We start from the raw sequence: 13,745 nt of genomic DNA on the forward strand, positions 1-13,745 counted from the left end.
TTTCTTCTTCTTTACTTTCTGTCCAAGGCCCATTATAAAGGACTTGGTGTTTCCTTGACATTGATAGTAATGCTGCACTACAAAATCATTCATAGCAGAATTGAATGTCAACTGTGGCTGTATGCATGGGGGCAGACTAGTGTTGTGGAATTGTGAATAGATGAAAGATGAGATCTAATCAGACAACTGATTGTGTTTTATATATATATATATATACCGTACGATATGGACCTAGAGGTAATTTCATCTTCATCTTTTAGTAATTGCTAGTCTTCATTCATGGGATGTGTCCATATTGCAACCACATGCTGTCATAAGTCAAAGCACTGAGTTCAGGCAATGATAGGAAAGAAGTCTAAGACTTGCAGTATAATAGGGCTTAATTGGTAAATATATACAGCTTAAAGTTTAAATTGTATGTTCATATTTTTTAACTCTCATGTCTGGTCAGTTGTTGATCTACCAGTAACTGCTAAATACCTTTGATAAAACTCAATGGCATTCAAGACCTCAACCGCATAACTGGATCCCCTCTCTCTCTCTCTCTCTCTCTCTCGCAAATCAATGATTGCTGACCACAACAGCACGTCTGAAACAGTAATATAGTGCAAATCTACAATCTGAAATAAAACCTCAACAATATTTCTCCACAAAAAAACCTGTCTGTTCTGTAAGAGTCCTTCCTTGAGTCCGTCATTCACATTCTTTCTTTCACTTTACTTCCACATCCACTTACAATTTGAGTCTTCCCCTCCTCAGCACCATTCTTAAAACTCTCTTGTTAAAACATGACATTGACAGTAAGTACCATGAAGATGTCACCATTCCAAAAATGTAAAAGAATTAAGTGCCTCCAGTCAAATGGTAAAAATGCCTATACAGAATGGAACAGAAACACCTGGAGCACTACCTTGAAACGACTGTACCGCCTCAGTCACTGAGGCTACAAAAACATGAAACTGAGCTAGTGTGTTGGATTTCCAGTGATGTCGTGGATTGTGACCATATCATTTTATCGCCACAACAATTTGGGTAAAAAAACACGACCCAGTGCCCATGGATACAGTTGCAAGAAGTCAAGAGGTACTAGTGGTAATGGCGGTACAGTGAAAAGGCTACTTGGTCCACAAAAATATTTTTCCTTTACCTTTCCATACAAAGTGAATATATTCATACTTCCTTTACTGGTGGAAAAGATGTTCCAACATGTTCTTCAAATCATTTCAAGGCCTTTCAGACAGTGATGGAGGAGATACAGCCATTAACAAAGTGTTCTAGGTTTTAAAAGGTCCATTCTGTATATCCTTGTTACACCAACCAAACCTAACCAAAGCCACTCTACACCACCCTCCCTCGGTCTCACTCGTGTACTGTAACTTCCTCAATAGTCTAATCATCATAACCAAAACGGAAGCCTACAAAAGTACCAAAACATCTTATTAACCTTTAACCTGCAAAACAGGCAGACACACATGAGAGACATTTTCTTTACACAGAGAAAGTTGGACAGTGTTTCACAAGGGGCTGATGATGACTATTAACAGTTTTTAGGTTTGGCTATCTGTGATGGGAACAGATGAAAAATTGAAGTAGTAGAACATGACAGTTACACATTCCACCGCGGTTATGCTCCTTTAGTCACATGGGTAAGGACAAGCTGTTTGTTAAAATAAAAACACACACACACACTTAAAGTCAGAGACGAGGCGTTCAGAGGTCCAGAGTGAAGTCGTGGTTAAATCCTAAAGAGTTTGTTTTCCTCCGCACCAAAAAGCACCTTTTTACGACATGTCCACCTCAGAGTTATATAAAATAGAAGTACAGGATTACTCCTACAGATGCAATTACAAAACTAGTAGTATGATATTACAAAGATGTCACCATGTTATACCATAGTATACCACTAGTGTTGTAATTACATCTGTAAGAGTACTTCTTCTTTTGCTTTACACAACTCTGGTCCGCCCAGCCTCCTTCCTTAGGAGCTACCACCCTTGCAGAGCGTCGCGCTGGGGCTGGCCAGCGATAGGCTGAAGGGGCTCAGGTGCTGCCCGAGTGTCCTGCTGCTGCTTTCCCATTGGTCCTCGTAGTCGTCACTCAGCTCGCCCTCCCTCTCGCTGATGGCCGTCATGGGGCTGCTGTACAGGCGGCCGCGCATGTTGTAGCGGCTGCTCGCCGCCGAGGGCGGGGTACGGGAGCGGTAGAACTTGCCGGGGGCGATGAGAGGGAGGGACATGGAGGAGGAGGAGGAGGTGGTGGAGTAGGAAGAGTAGGAGGAGGACGGGGACGACGAATAGGACGGGGAGGAGGAGGGAGAGCAGTAGATGCCCGGAGAGAGACGGGCGAGCAGGTTCATGCTCTCGTTCCTCGCCCACTCCTCAGCGGCAGCCCGTCGACTGCGACCGGGAGACAAGCAAGACGAGGTGCTGCCGTTCTCCAGCTGCGGAGGAACCGGCAGGGTGGGCGAGGACAAGGGAGAGGACGACGGAAGAGGGGACGCAGCCACGGGTGAGGAGGGCATCACGAGTGGAGGAGGAGAGGAGGAGGAAGAGGAGGGGGAAGACGAGCCAGAAGATGTCTCCGGTCTCTGCTTTCTCGGGTCGGTGCACTTGAGCAGCTCGGTGGCCGACATGCGGAAGCTGCCCTCGGAGCGGCTGCCTTTCTTCAGCAGCAGGGCCTTGAAGCTGTCGCTGCTGGTGCTGGAGCGCCGCAGGCCGCGCTGGATGGAGCTCGTCTGGCGTGGCAGGGACATGGACTGGGACGGTGACATGAGGGAGGATGTGGGGGACGCACCCGTGGGGGTGACTGGAGGGGACGCGGAGGAGGGGGACTGCTGCTGCTTATGGAGGTTGTTATGGCGACCGCGGTCCTCTTCACAGTCGCCACGGCCCAGAACTTTCCTCTTTGACCTGTTGGTGGGGTAAGGAGATATGGGGATGAAGAGAAAACATCCACTGTTGTACTTTTTCAGTAGCTTTTTTCTTCTTCAAAAAGACAGTTATAAAACTACATTATTTTATAGTCATCGTTCACCCTCCTCCCTTGTGCCCAGGGCTGGGCTGGGGGAGAAATAGGGCCCGGGCACTTTTGGCTTACAGGGGCCTCTCCCGATTAGCGGCGCAGAACTAAGTCACCGATGGACCCTGCACCCTTGTGTGTCCCTATTTTCAGAAATGTATTTTTTTTATTTTTTTTTAAACGCAGGGAAATGCCCGCTATGCCAGATGGCCAGTCCAGCCCTGCTTGTGCCTCCCCTGTTGCCTGATTTATCATGTCATCTGGAAACATGAGTCATTGTTTCCCAGAAGACCCGACCAGGCGTAATATGAAAGGAAATTTAAATTGAGCAGAAATTAAGGCGCTGATTACACGAATGCGGATCCCTTTAAATGCTGATATTGTTTATCCATTTACGCATAAACATAACATGTGTATAAGAATCCAAACGCCATTGTCACAGGTGCGTTTTAGACCCCTAAAAAGGGATATTTTTTAATCTAGGTTGTGAAATGAGGTTTTCAATACTCTGTTTACGTGCTAACAAGAGGCCAAAGCTGATGCGTTTTCAAAAATATCCATATACATGTAAACAGCTTCTTACAGATGGCAATGCCAGGATAGATTTAAAGCACCACATAGTGACTGTAGAGGGCAATACACACGGCCGTAACACTCTTTCAGGTGATGGGTATACTTAAAGAGCACCCTTGGTGCTCATCAATAAGTCAGCAGTCTGAGCTCTCACATGTATTCTTCCAATAATTTTCTGCATTGACCCAAAACACAGAAGTTCTGACCAGTTGGCTCATCATTAGTAGTAGTGACAAATGACACTTCACTGATCATAATTAAAGAGGGCAGTGTCCACAATACCCCACATACATCCTCCCCAGTGAAGTGGAGACATTAAACATTCATACTTTAAATGGATGTGTCCAGACATGCTTTACATTAGTCATGTCAGAAAGAGCTATACACTGTAGTGTAGCCTAGATTTTCATATACACCCAGGTGAAAAACCCATATACTTAAAGTGTACTTTTTTTGACCATACTTAGTACAAAGTGTACTATTTTCGGCGATTTAAAGTGCGCTTCATTGCACTATTAGTGCGCTGAAGCACTACTAAAGCAGTACTTCAGCACACTTGCAGCACACTGAGGATGCTAAATTGGCACCGCTTTTGGACAACTTTAAGTGCACTACAAGCATACTTTTGAAAGTATGCTCCAAACACGTTTTTCATGCATTCGTATGGCATTAAGAGTGTGCTTGAGTACACTTCTATAACATTTTATTGTTACTAGAAGTACAATAAAAGTATATTAACTTCATGCTTCTTTGGACTACATTGGAGCATTTTGAGTCTGTAAAAAGTATATCATATTAAGTATTGTAAATATATAACAGGTATGCTTGAAGTATATTTACAGTACACTCCCAAGTACATGAAATAATATAAATGTAATAGTACAATCCATGCTGGTCCTCAGAGCTTGTACATTACACACAGCCACATGTCACAGTAGTGATACAGTATGCATGCCTAGCACGACTGACATTTACAATCATTGCATTGTTACAGAGATTTCAGATACACATTTCACTTTATTTCATTCTTGTTCCACCTTCCTGCAATTGATCATTTGAATTGATCATTAATGGTGACCCTTGATTCTTTGTTTGAACAACTAGTTCCAACTTACCTCTCACCATGATGTCATAGGAAGTGTGAGCCTATATATACCAGAACATATACGTGACCATCATAATGACGGTGGGAACATGGTCATTTTTTGTGTACCACTTTAAAATTTTAAAACTCCTACAATAAACGCAGAATATAACAATGAGTAATATTTTCATGCAAACCAAAGATATTCCTTAGAGGTCAATGGCTTTCTGTTTGAGAAATTGAGCTCCAAGAAGTGCATTACATGATGGTACATGCATGATGATGCATGATGGGTAAATGCACTTTGTGTAAGCACACTTTGAATATATTTGGATAAAGCACAATCATGGTGCACTTAGAAAAAGTATACTTCCAATATGTTAAAGTGATTTACTTTAAAGCGCACTAAAGAAAATCACACTTCGAAGTCACTTGGGTGAAGTATAATCAAAGTGCACTTAAAAAAAGTGCAATTGCAATATGTTATTAAAAAATACACTTTTAGTAAGTTCACTATTAGAACACTATTAGTATATTCCTCTAAATACACTTTAGCCAAACATCTTCTAAGTGCACTTTATGTATGGTTCGCAAAGTGTACTTTCTTTGAGAGCAACTTAATTACATCTAATTTTAAGTACACTTTAAATAAGCATATTGTAAACATACTTTTTCTTAGCACAAAAAGTGCGAGTGCGCTTTTAACATGCTAAGTACACTTCAGTTGTGCTTTTATTGTACTAAATTGAACCACTTTTTCACCTGGGCAGTGCTTCTACAGTACTCATGTACTGCATTCTAAAGATAATTTCAATTAACTGTTACTTTTTTCTGCTGAAAATGAAATTATGGCACAAACATTCTGAATTGTTTGATGTATATTTGCAACACAGGTAAAATGCAAAGGCATTTTCTTCATAGTCACTCATTGATTTACATACCGTATTTATGCAGCTACTGCCCAGGAGAACTAATAACATATGATAATAAAAATACCAGCATGCTAGCCGTTAGGCATTAAAGCATGCAAATGTCTATGCAGGATATTAAAGTTTCATTAATGCATATTGGATGTGTCAAAAAAAGTGCTAAGAATAAAACTGCGCAGTTTGAGCCCCCCAGGCTACAGTACACGGCCATGCTATTGGAGTTCCATTACACGAGGCAGAGCCTGAGCAAGTTAACAATTGCTCATCTTACCAAGGGCGGGAATTACATGTAAATGTCTAGCATCTACACAACATGTACAGTACAACAAATACATACAAACTGTAGACACGCGCTCACACGCGCACACATACACACACACACTGTAACGTGACCTACAGTATACATGTCACTTCTAAAAAGGGAACTGTGTATGGTTGGGGTGGGTATATAACCAGGGGTCTAAAGGGCACTACCCTAATATCATCTGCGTCTACACTGCAGTCGTTACACTAGCCAAAGAACCACAATCACCAGCACTAATATCATCTGTGTGTCTACACAGTTGTTACACTAGCCAAAGTTATCCAGCCCGTTACCCGGTTATTGGCCAGCTGATTCCATGCCTGTATGCGGGCATTCACCGTCTGGTGGCGACCGCTGCGTCAGAAAGATGAGTAACAGTGCAGTGTGCAAATTAGAAAATGAACAAAAAAAATCTAACTGGGAAAACATATCAAACTGGAGTTGAGAGTATGAAAGTCCCTTAATAGTTTCACCATCCTCCAGGGCAAGGCCTAATTAAAATGAGGATCTTTATAATGATACATCATATCCAGAGAACCATCTCTGGCTGTCGTGGAAAATCCAAAACGTATAAAAAAGCAAATGACTGGACAGAAACCAAATGCAGTTACTTTTAGAACTCAGTGTGACCCTCCCTTTTACTACAGTTGGTGTTTTTGGAAACCCAAAGCACATATTGATTTCACAATCATTTTTTTCCATAACGCCTCTTATCAAGCCAAGAGTCTTTCCCACTTCTATTTTCATTGAAGAACTGACTTTATGAAGTCCTTAAACAGCTATTACACATTAGCAGTCTGCAAATGAAGACCATAAACGGTTCATAACAATAAATAATATCCAATAGGGATGCATTTGGCTTCCAGCAAGCAAGAAAGCCACAGAATTAAAGTTGCATTTAAAATTGTACAGAAAGCTTTTAGAAAGAAATTGCTGTTAAAAAAACAAACAAACAAAAAATACTAGGATGCCACTGAGTTACTGCAAAAGAGAGGAAGCAATGGAGCAAGCTATACTGTCATGCACTGTAGTTTTAGAGTGAGGAGTCTGCAGGATATCCTGCCATGGAATAAAGAAACAAACAAAAAAGGGTTTTAAAGGTGCGGACACTCCTCACTCTAAAATTACGGTCAGCCTTTGTCCTTCACCTTCAACTGACTGGCCTGTACTGTACTTTACTGTACCTGTGAATGGCAGCGAAGAGGTCCTCTGTGGTGCGGGGCCGAGTTGGGGTCACCATCTCTCCATTCACCTCTCTGTTGTTGCCACTGCCGCTTCTGGGTACTGAGGAACTAGGGTGCGAGTCCAACGCCAAGCCTACCACGGCACAGGAACAGAGGAGAGGAAGACATGTCAGCTCATGTGGATGCTGCAGTTCCCACTAATACACGCAGTCAGCACGACAGAGTGAAGGAGTAGTAGACCTCAGAAAGATAGAGAGAGAGAGAGAGAGAGAGAGAGAGAGAGAGAGAGAGAGAGATGAAGAGCGGGAGAGGTAGAGGTAGAGAGAGAGAGAAGATAGACCTTGTACGAGCGATAGAGAGAGAGAGAGAGAGAGAGAGAGAGAGAGAGAGAGAGAGAGAGATGGTGTACTAAATGCAGGTGGTAGAGCGAGAGAGCAAGAAGGCTTCCCAACTCTTAAATGCTGTAAATTATTTATTCACTTCGCTTTCCCTCTGACGTATTACTGTACTCTCACCCTCCGGCCACTCCTCTCTTGCCTCTTCTCTACCCATACTGTACTGTATGTTTTCACTCCAGTCATCTTTCCTCCTCTAGCTCTTGTTCATTACATCCATCCGTCACTGCTGCTTTCTCTTGATGTCTATAACGAGAGTCCCAGTGCTACAGTAACTAGGGCATTTCCAATTGTATATCTACAGTACTGGAATCTTCCCTCTGATGTTTTTTCTTCTGGCTGGGGTTTTCTTTTCATTTTCATTAGTTTCATACGCTTAAGTGAACAATGACATGGTTAACATACAGCCAGAAAATGAGAGAGAGAGAGAGAGAGAGAGAGAGAGAGAGAGAGAGAGAGAGAGAGAGAGAGAGAGAGAGAGAGAGAGAGAGAGAGAGAGAGAGAGAGAGATCTCCATATCCTATAGCAGTGTAAATGGATGTAGATGTACAATCTGCTTTGTGTCATCACTGGCCATGAGGAGAAGGGGGAGGGGAAGATCAATGCCGAGAGAGACCTTTAGCTGACAGCTCACAATTTACGACCACTCAACCCCTCACTCGCCCCACAAATAGAGGCCCAGCAACTAGACATGTTAAGTAGGCCACGCAGAGTGTCAGATACAATTTAACAAGCTAGAATTTGATTACAATCCACTCTCAGTGGTGTATTATGTGACATGGTTAGGTGCATCAAAGGGTGCATCAAACTTTGCAAAATCCCGCTCTTCTCTTGCAGTATTGTTCCTTTGCACCTCCATAACTTCCTTGCAAATTTCTCGCAAATTCGATCTATTTGAAAGGGTAGTACAGGCTAGCACTGTACAATACGCTTGAAATTGGGAATTTCAGTGAATGGGCGTATTTAGAGAAATCAGTGCAAATTGTGTTTTGAATCTGATTTGACCAAAATATGACTAAAGGATGCGTAGATGGATGTTCAAAATAAAATCATAAAGTACAACATGAGAGGTTTCAAGTGGAAGGGCAACTGGAACATTCAAAATAATTATCCTCACTAGTTTTGATCAAAGATCTAAAAACACTTTTCACTGATTTAGCTAAAAACAGCCCATTTACAAGGGAGTTTAGTTAGTAGTGCAGTACTGCAAAAACAGAGCAGGATTTTCAAAAGCTTGCTCAGATCATTTCCACTCACCTTGGTCATCCTCCCTGGAGCCCGTGGATCCTGTGGTGGAACTGGCAGTCTGGTCGTCTTCATCTGATGTGTTCCTCTCGTCGCTCAGCCCGAGGTCCTGCTCTTGGATGAGCAGGTCCTGGAGGTGTGGTCCGCTGCACAGCCCCTCTGAGGACACCTCGCTGCTGACAGACTCCCTCCTCTGGGTCGGAAGCAAAGGCGTGGAGCTGCCGGAGTCTGTGTCCTCTACATCGTCCTGGAGCAGGGTGAAGCACTGACCGCCAGCAACGTCGAACAGCAGGGTGGCAGCGGCATCTGGGGTGGTATCCTTGGTATGGGTTGGTGCCATTGGTTCATTAGTTACGTTGTCATTCACCACTTGGGTGCGCTCAACCTCAAAAGATGATGCTGAGGGCAGCGGAGGGACGATCAGTGAGAGTTTGGGCTTGTTGGGAGACACAGGGGGCTTCTGTTTGCGTGGTGTGGCAGGAGAGGGTGCGGATGGAGTATCACCAAGGGCTGGGTGTTTGTCCTCTGCCAGTACCAGTGGTTCAGTTGTAGACTCCTCTTGTTTAGGTAGATCTTCCACAATGGGCTCGGTAGACTGTCCATTGCAGACCGTTTCTTGGTCTACCACAATGGGCTCGGTAGATTGTCCACTGCAGACTGTTCCTTGATCTACCACAATGGGCTCGGTAGATCGTCCATTGCAGACCGTCTCTTGGTCTACCACAATGGGGGCATTTTGAGTGCAGACTGTTGGTTGTTCTACCACATTGGGAGCATTTTGATTGAGGACCGTTTTCTGATCTACCACATTAGGAGCATTTTGATTGAAAACCATTTTCTGTTCTACCACATTGGGGGTATTTTGATTGTTCTGAAACACCAAGGAGCGCTGTTTCTTAGGAGTCACCAAAGGGCCCTCTTTCTTTGGGCTAACCAAATTATTGGATTTTGGAAACAGGAGGTCCCTCATTGGGGACGGAGGGAAATCCATTCCAAACTCAATTGGACTTGAACATGTGGTGATGGGAATACAAACTGGGAAGGTTGGTTTTTTATGTTCCCCAGACTCCACAACTGGCGTTTTATGTTCAGAATCCACAACTGGCTTTTTAGGCCCCTCTGAGTCCAGAACTAGTGTTCCATGCTCATCAGAGTCAAGGGTTAGCTTTGTAGGTTCCTCAGACTCCAAAGTTAGTTCACAGACCTGCTCCTGTGTCTGTTCTTTTGCCTCAACATTGGACAGAGCTGATGTTTCACCTTCACCCTCAGACTTCTTGAGGTTCTTCTTGATTGATTTCAGCTGCACCATCTGCAAAGCCTGTGCCGTGATCAGAGGTCTTGGCCAGAACGTGGTCTGGTCCAAGTGCCCTGGGCTTGTCGGTGTTGTGGCCTTTTCCGTGTCCATTGATTGGTCTGTAGGTTTAGGAGGGATTTGCACCGGCTTAAGATTGAAAATAGCGCCCGGTATGGCTGCCAATACTGACAAATGTGGTAGAGGAGGTGGCATTGGTAGGGATGCTGAGGGCATGGCAGAAAGAGGGGGAGGTGGTGGCGGTGGTGGTGGTGGAGGTGGAAGTGGGGCACCTGTATTGGCAACCGGCTCAGGGGTGACCTCCTCTGCTGGTGGAGGAGAGAGAGAGCTAGGCAATGGTTTTAAGTCGTTTGTGCTTGTATCTGCGACAGCCTGAATAGCTGGAGGTGATGACTGTCCATTTAAAGACTGTCCAAAAGATGCAGAAGGGATTGGAGGAGGTGAGGAAGAAGTGCCACTTTCTGGAAATACAAAGGTTTGAGAGGAAGGGGTAGGTGTCGACAGAGTGTGTGAAGGGGTAGTGCCTGGAAGGGGAGGAGCAGCTGGCGGGGTAGAGAGTTTTGTGTCGGAGGTGCTTGAGGAGAGGGAGGTGGATGACGAGGACGCTGACACTGAGGATAGCAGTGATGACGTCCTCTCGGGCACTTTGGGCTTAGGAGGCTTCCCAATCCCTGGAGACTTGGCCCTTTTCCCCAGCGTGGTGGGAGTCCCTGCTGTTGGGGTGTTGGACTGACTGGAGTAGCCACTTGATGGTGACGTCAGACGGTGAATCTTATCAGGAGAAGTTGTCTTTGCCCTTGGCCCATTGGCTGTGTCCACTTGGACCAGGGGCAGGCACATCTTTCGAGCTTTCTGTGAAGACCCATTGGCTACAACACCGTTATTCACACCATTGCTTTTTGTGGCACTGTTGACCATGGTGCCATTGGGTGAGGAGTCGAGACAATGGCTGAATGCACGTGCAACAGGAGACAGCCCTCTCTCCGACCTTGGACCTTGGTATTCTGAGCAGAAAGAGTCTTTGTGCTCGGAGCGTTGATTGCTCTTATCATTGCGTGGCGGTGGTGGCGTGACTGGACACATGGCAGCTGGTGCAGACATTCCGCTGCTTGCTGCACTGACGTTACTGTGGCTCCTGGGTCGCAGCACCCAAGGGTCCTCAAAATCGCTGCATGGGCTCTGTGGCGCGATTGACGTGCTCTGGCTTCTTATCTGTAGAGACTGCTGAAGGCTGGTGATCAGCTGCTCATTCAGGACCGATTCGCTCAGATGCTGGGGCTTGGCCTTCCGACGCAGGGAATCGGTGCGGGCAGGAGGACGTGGGGGCTTTTTGGACTTGCGGAGGGAGATACTCCTTGTGAGCGACTTGTTGCTCCCAAGGCTAATGCGGTCGTCCTGACTGTGGTGCTTGCGACACTCGTAGATGTTGTGCTTCACATTATCTGGCTTGCTGATGCAGCTGTGGCTGTGTGACTTCAGCCCAGAGTCCAAACGCATGGAGGTGTAGTAGCCCTCATTGTCCACCGAGTACAGAGAGCTTGAGTCAGTCTTGTTGGGTGAGTGCTCTGAGCTGCTGAAGAGGTGCTGAACAGGTGACGAGCAGGTCGAATTGATCTCGCACTTTGGGGGAGGCGTGACATTGTCATAGCCCCACTGGTCAGACGTGATGGTGCTGACGCTGTGGGTGCTGCTAGTGGATTCGCGCCGTGCATAACTCGGGCTGGTGTAGTTTTGTCCATCCAGAGTGCTGCACTGAGAGTCCGTCTCAACGTTGCCCCCTGTGGACATGGAGGATACGGACTGACACCGGGATGAGCTGGATACGCTTGGCGGTCTGTCACTCTCCACAGCCTGCATGTGATTGGCTATGTTCTCGTACGGCCACGCCTCAGAGTCGGTCTGAGAAGCCAGCGAGCCGTTTGAAGTGAGTGATGTGAGCTCATCAAACTGCCCGACGTATTTCGAACAGGGCGTGGAACAGTGTGGCTCGTTCCACTTGCCTCTGAACTTAGGGCTTGGAAGAGATGCGGCAGAGTGCAGCGAGTGAACGTTGGCCTGGTTGCCCTCTGCCTGGCTGGCTAGGCTGTGGGATGGGTCACTGTTCAGTCGGTAGCGATGGGCGACACCATTCGCGGTGTCCACCTGCGTTGAGGTTGTGGCTGTCCCAGGGCGGGGCAGGCTGTGGAACCCCTGGTCGCTGCTGTGGTGCTGCGGGCTGAACGAGAGGCCGTTGAGGTCACTCATGGCCGAGATGCTGCTGGAGGAGGAAGTGGTGGAGACGCTGGCCATCTGCGCGGCGATACCCTGGCCCCTCTGTGCACGGATCCGACGCATCGATGGCGGCACGATCTTCACCTCCTCTGTCTGACAGCTGGAGTCCCGTGTGAGGGAGCGGTTGAGGGGGGAGTGGATGCTGCCCGTGCGGCCCAGGGAGGAGTACTGGCCGGGGAGGTACATGGAGTGGGCTCGGCCATCGTTCTGCCCTTGTGGGGCTGAAGGTTTTGAGGAATAAAAGGGAAATAAAATGAGTGACAAGCAATGTTAAAGGAACACTGTGCAGGAAATGGTCAAAAAAGGTACTGCAACTATGCTGCTCATTGAAAATGTGTTGTCTAAGGCCAAATTTGATTTGATTTCATGAAAGTTTACTAAGTAATAAATGAATATTTTATAGTATGGCCCAAGTACAGTCATTTTTGCAGCTAAAAATGGCTATTTCTGGAAATTCAAAATGGTGGACGATCCCCCTTTTCTTGTATGAAAAATGTATTTTTTTTTTCAGTCATAATGAATACTTAGAATATGATGGTGGTGAATGATAAGTATTCAAGAAAAAGGTAACATTATTGAATGGGTAGCATGAATTCTATGAATTCTGAACAACTAAAAATCTCACACAGTGTCCCTTTAAAGCATGACAAATCAGGCAAGGAGCGGAAAAATTAACATTACCCCCCACCACCTCGTGCAATTACTGTAATTACCCATGCATTTGCATACAGATATAAAATATAGATGATAATAATAAAATAATAAAATAATAAGCAGATAGGAATGGACAGACAAGTCAAACAGCCAAATAGTGGGTTGCACTACATCTAACGTTAAAGGAGCACTTCTGACAATTTCAGTATGCTGTTGTATTGTTCACGCTACTCTTGACTTAGTCTGGGAACTCCCATACTGCCTTTAGTTCTACACAATCGTTTCGATCTGAAAGACAGTCTGGCGAGGATGACTCATAACGTCCAAGATCATGGGCACTGTGTCATAATGACCAAGCATTCTGATCCCACTTGTGATTAGGTCTGGTGTTAACCAGGCAACTCTTGACTTGTCAGTACCCGGTGATGCTGCATTTTTCGGCTCAGCCCTTTTCGAGATATGAGCTATTCTACTGGGGCCAGCCTTTGTTTACATTTAAAAACTTCATAGCCTGTGGGCCTATTCACTATTTGCTGAAAATGCTCAACTACATCATAACAACATTGCTATGACTATGAAGAGAGCCTTAAGTAACAGATTAAAACATAGCCATTACAATTTTGGTGACAGTAAGGTTATAACATAGGCGCTGCACTAAGGGGTTAACATAGGGCTACAACAAATATTATCCCAAAAGGTATTGCTGTTTGCTAGTTGTCTGCTGATAACCTTTTGGATGTTATTGGGAATAAATCAAGATGTTTTTTTTCGAAATG

The 13,745-nt window shown here is 45.4% G+C and overlaps 1 protein-coding gene across 3 annotated transcripts in view; it reads right to left on the reverse strand.

The window, feature by feature from the left end:
• Window positions 1–1,978: 1,978 nt before the first annotated feature.
• The window catches only part of nhsl1a (NHS-like 1a), a 105,811-nt gene continuing 94,044 nt past the window's right edge, over window positions 1,979–13,745 (reverse strand). For all 3 annotated transcript variants that reach the window (XM_063184609.1, XM_063184608.1, XM_063184610.1), the window contains exons 6-8: window positions 8,745–12,536; window positions 7,093–7,225; window positions 1,979–2,909 (exon numbers count right to left, since the gene is read on the reverse strand). In XM_063184609.1, coding sequence (XP_063040679.1) covers window positions 1,979–2,909; window positions 7,093–7,225; window positions 8,745–12,536 — 4,856 coding nt within the window. The remainder of the gene's footprint in view (window positions 2,910–7,092; window positions 7,226–8,744; window positions 12,537–13,745) is intronic.

This window comes from Engraulis encrasicolus, chromosome 19 (genome assembly GCF_034702125.1).
Source record: "Engraulis encrasicolus isolate BLACKSEA-1 chromosome 19, IST_EnEncr_1.0, whole genome shotgun sequence".
Classification (NCBI taxonomy): Eukaryota; Metazoa; Chordata; class Actinopteri; order Clupeiformes; family Engraulidae; genus Engraulis; species Engraulis encrasicolus.